Source organism: Gastrolobium bilobum, unplaced genomic scaffold (assembly GCF_033153095.1).
Source record: "Gastrolobium bilobum isolate Gb01-03AN ecotype WA unplaced genomic scaffold, APGP_CSIRO_Gbil_v1 utg12444, whole genome shotgun sequence".
Taxonomy (NCBI): domain Eukaryota; kingdom Viridiplantae; phylum Streptophyta; class Magnoliopsida; order Fabales; family Fabaceae; genus Gastrolobium; species Gastrolobium bilobum.
Genome location: NW_026899167.1, coordinates 1 through 4074, shown reverse-complemented (window position 1 = coordinate 4074; position 4074 = coordinate 1). Strand labels below are relative to the sequence as shown.

General features: G+C 27.4%; 1 protein-coding gene across 1 annotated transcript; it reads right to left on the bottom strand.

Annotated features, from left to right (window-relative positions):
* Positions 1-509: 509 nt before the first annotated feature.
* On the bottom strand, positions 510-989 carry LOC133287949 (B3 domain-containing protein At2g33720-like). Its single transcript, XM_061485648.1, has one exon. It carries the CDS (start codon positions 987-989, stop codon positions 510-512), a length of 480 nt encoding a protein of 159 aa, XP_061341632.1.
* Positions 990-4074: the final 3085 nt, after the last annotated feature.

The window sequence follows — 4074 nt, the reverse complement described above, 5'->3', positions numbered from 1 at the left end:
GTTAGGATTTTTAAATAGGATAGGAGAGGAGAGGGTGAGTCATGATGAAATGTTAGCCATTAGATATATAAAATGATTCAAGTGCCAAAGGGGATAGATCAAGTGTCCTACACGTGAGGGGTTGCATGTGTCACTATCTATGTGTCTTAATTTTATACAACTATCATATTGATCGCAAGCTCCTTGTGGATGATGAAATAGGCATAACCGCATAAGGATGAAAAAAAAAACTCAAATAAATAAGTACCTCACCTACTTACAATTTTTTCTTGTAAAACCAGACACTTAGAATGGCCACACAACATACAAAAATGACAATGAGTAGTTAGAGAAATTTAAACCATAAACTCTGCTTGCTATTGGTGCTATCAATACAAAAAATTCAAATTGAACAAGCGAAATCAAGCGATTTTTAAACCATAAATTCTGCTTGCTATTTTCTGCTTCAGAATAAGAGAAAATATCAATACATCTGTTTCTACACACGAATCCTAATACTGTTATCAATCCTAAAAGGCATCAAGAACAGAAAAATTAAAGCGATTTTTGTATGGATCCCAATGAAGGCCAATCTCATCCCCTTTCTTTAAGCCTCTCCTTGATACAAAATCTTTAACCCAATTTCCAATGAAAACATAGCTTCTTGAAGAAACCCATTTCTTGAAAATTAAAGAATGAATGGAGGCAGTGTCTACATCCCAAATGTCAACTTGAACACCTCTTTCAACGTCTCCATCCAACACCGGCACCACCAAATTCTCAGCAAAATCTTTAGGGAGCAAGAGCCTCCTCATGTTGCCAAGATCACTGCCATTAAGGACTTTCTTGATCTTCCAAGGGTCATCATAAAGCATCAAATCCAAAGAGTAACCCCAACTTCTCTCTACACACACCTTCTTTCTTGCAGCAACATGAGTTTCTTCATAAATCTTCCTCTTCTTGGTTAAAGAAACAGAGACATCATCAGTGTCGTATGCAGTTGCTGACATTTCTTTCATGTTTTTGTGAATTGGGTTTTGGTTTCTTGAAAGCTATGAGGTTTTTCTGTTTTCCTGTTACGGGTCAATATATATAGAAGTTGCCTTTTATGCCAGCCCACTTCACTTTAAATGTTTATTCTGCTATATAATTTTAACATCTTTTTATTTTATTTTAATTTTTATCTATACAGATATAATTTATATCTTAGATAATTCTTATTCAAAATATAGGAAAAATAAAAAATTAAATTGTAGGACTTTAGCATTTGTAGATTTGTGAAGATATCAAAACGTAAAAAAAATATTGACTGATTATAAAAATATTAATTTACGTTGATATTTAATTATTAAACTAACAAAAATTGTAGGCAACTTTCACTTTTTTCCCCTAAACAGTTATTATGCCACCTCACTTAAACATTTATTCTGGTTATATATTAATAAATTTAAATTGTTAACATTAGCTAATAATAATAATATTGGAAATGGAAGAATACTTATAATTCACAAGTAAAACTGAATTTTTTTTTTTGAAAATTTAAAGAATAAAAGGAATTTTTAAAAAAATTAAAGAGATGTGTTGAAAATAAGTCATGGTGTCCTAAGATTAAACACCTATTATTTTTAGTTGCATTGTTTGGAAAAAAAAATTAATTATTGCATTTTAATTAAATAATTACGCATTTATTGCAGTTTTGGAAATAATTACGGATCTATTGCACAATGTGACGCCTTTTTTGGGCGTCACATGTGACGCCTCATTTAGGCGTCTCTCACCTAAGGTTGACACGTGTCATTTTTTTTTCTAAAAAAAATAATAATTTAATCATAAAACTTCTGAAGGCCATACCTTTTGACTCGAGTATCCAATTCAGGTAATTCTTTTTTTGATTCCACACAACTTTTCGAGATCTACGCAATGACATCTCATTTGATATATTTTATTTCTCACAAACGTAATTTAAATTTAAATTAGGTAATCCTTCTTCCTTAGAGATTTAGAATATTTATTTAGTTATTTCCTTTATTAATACAGATTTTTCAAATTGATTATTGAGTTTAAATCACAAATCAAATCTTTATTTTGTTTTCCATATTAATAATAATTGTTACTTTTAATTTAAATCACAAACCAAATTTTTTTATAATAAAAATAAAAAAATTATTTTTTAAATTAAATCACACATCAAATCTTGATTTACAAACGCATTTCTGAGTTTAAAAATGTGACACGTGTCAACATCTGACACGTCACCAATCACGTCTAAATTAGGTTTCAATCAAGAGGCAATCACGCCTAATTTAGGTAATTTTTTTTTGAAAAACATTCATAAGCCATCATTAATTTCAGACCACGAATAATAACCCAGAAGCTTATAGCATTAATCATTAATTTCAAAAATAATATCCTTTTTTCTTAGATATTTAGAATATTTATTTAATTATTTTCTTTTTTTCTACAGATTTTTCAAATTGATTTTTTAGTTTAAATCACAAATCAAATCTTTATATTGTTTTCCTTATTAGTAATAATTTTTATTTTTAATTTTAATTTAATTCACAATCCAAATTTTTGTTATAATAAAAAAGTATTATAAAAAAATTAAATCACAAATCAAAATTTTATATATTTCTTTATACTAAATTACAAACCCAGAACTCAGAGGCTTCTTGCTTTAACCGCTCTTATAATACCATTCTTGCAAATTAAAATTGTGTTTGTGAGAAATAAAATATATCAAATGAGATGTCATTGCGTAGATCTTGAAAAGTTATGTGGAATCAAAAAAACAATTACCTAAATTGGATACCCGAGTCAAAAGTTATGTCCTTCAGAAGTTTTATGATTAAAATATTATTTTTTTAGAAAAAAAATGACACGTGTCAACCTTAGGTGTGAGACGCCCAGGGGAGACGCCTAAATGAGCCGTCACATGTGACGCCCAAAAAAAGCGTCACATTGTGCAATAGATCCGTAATTATTTCTAAAATTACAATAAATGCGTAATTATTTAATTAAAATGCAATACTTAAATTTTTTTGCCTGTATTGTTTTGACAACAAAAATTCTCCTATAATCGTTCATAAACATAATCAATAACACACGTACACAAAAAAAATAAAAAAATTGAACTAACAAAAATATTATGCTAATAATAATAATATTGGAAATGGAAGAATACTTATAACATTATTTACGTTGATATTCTCCTAAAAATATTTATTTACGTTGATATTTAAACATCGTTGATATTGAACATCGTTGATACTAAAATAATAATTGAACATCGTTCATAAACATATTCTCCTAAAAATATTAATTTACGTTGATATTTAATTATTAAACTAACAAAAATTGTAGGCAACTTTCACTTTTTTTTCCCTAAACAGTTGTTATGCCACCTCACTTAAACATTTATTCTGTTTATATATTAATAAATTTAAATTGTTAACATTAGCTAATAATAATAATATTGGAAATGGAAGAATACTTATAATTCACTAGTAAAATTGAATTCTTTTTTTGAAAATTTAAAGAATAAAAGGAATTTTTTAAAAAATTAAAGAGATGTGTTGAAAATAAGTCATGGTGTCCTAAGATTAAATACCTATTATTTTTTATTTATATTTTGGTGAAAAAACACCTATTATTTTTAGTTACATTGTTTTGACAACAAAAATTCTCCTATAATCGTTCATAAACATAATCAATAACACACGTACACACAAAAAATAAAAAAATTGTGTATGCTGGCATAAAAAATCCCAAGTTTAAGATAATTCACGTGCTAAATCGGATCAACAATTACTAAAATCATTCAATTAAAGTGTGGCAAAAAAATTTAAGTATTGCATTTTAATTAAATAATTACGCATTTATTGTAATTTTAAAAATAATTACGGATCTATTGCACAATGTGACGCTTTTTTTCCAATGGGGCGTCTCTCACCTAAGGTTGACACGTGTCATTTTTTTTTCTAAAAAAATAATATTTTAATCATAAAACTTCTGAAGGACATAACTTTTGACTCGGGTATCCAATTTAGGTAATTGTTTTTTTGATTCCACATAACTTTTCAAGATCTACGCAAT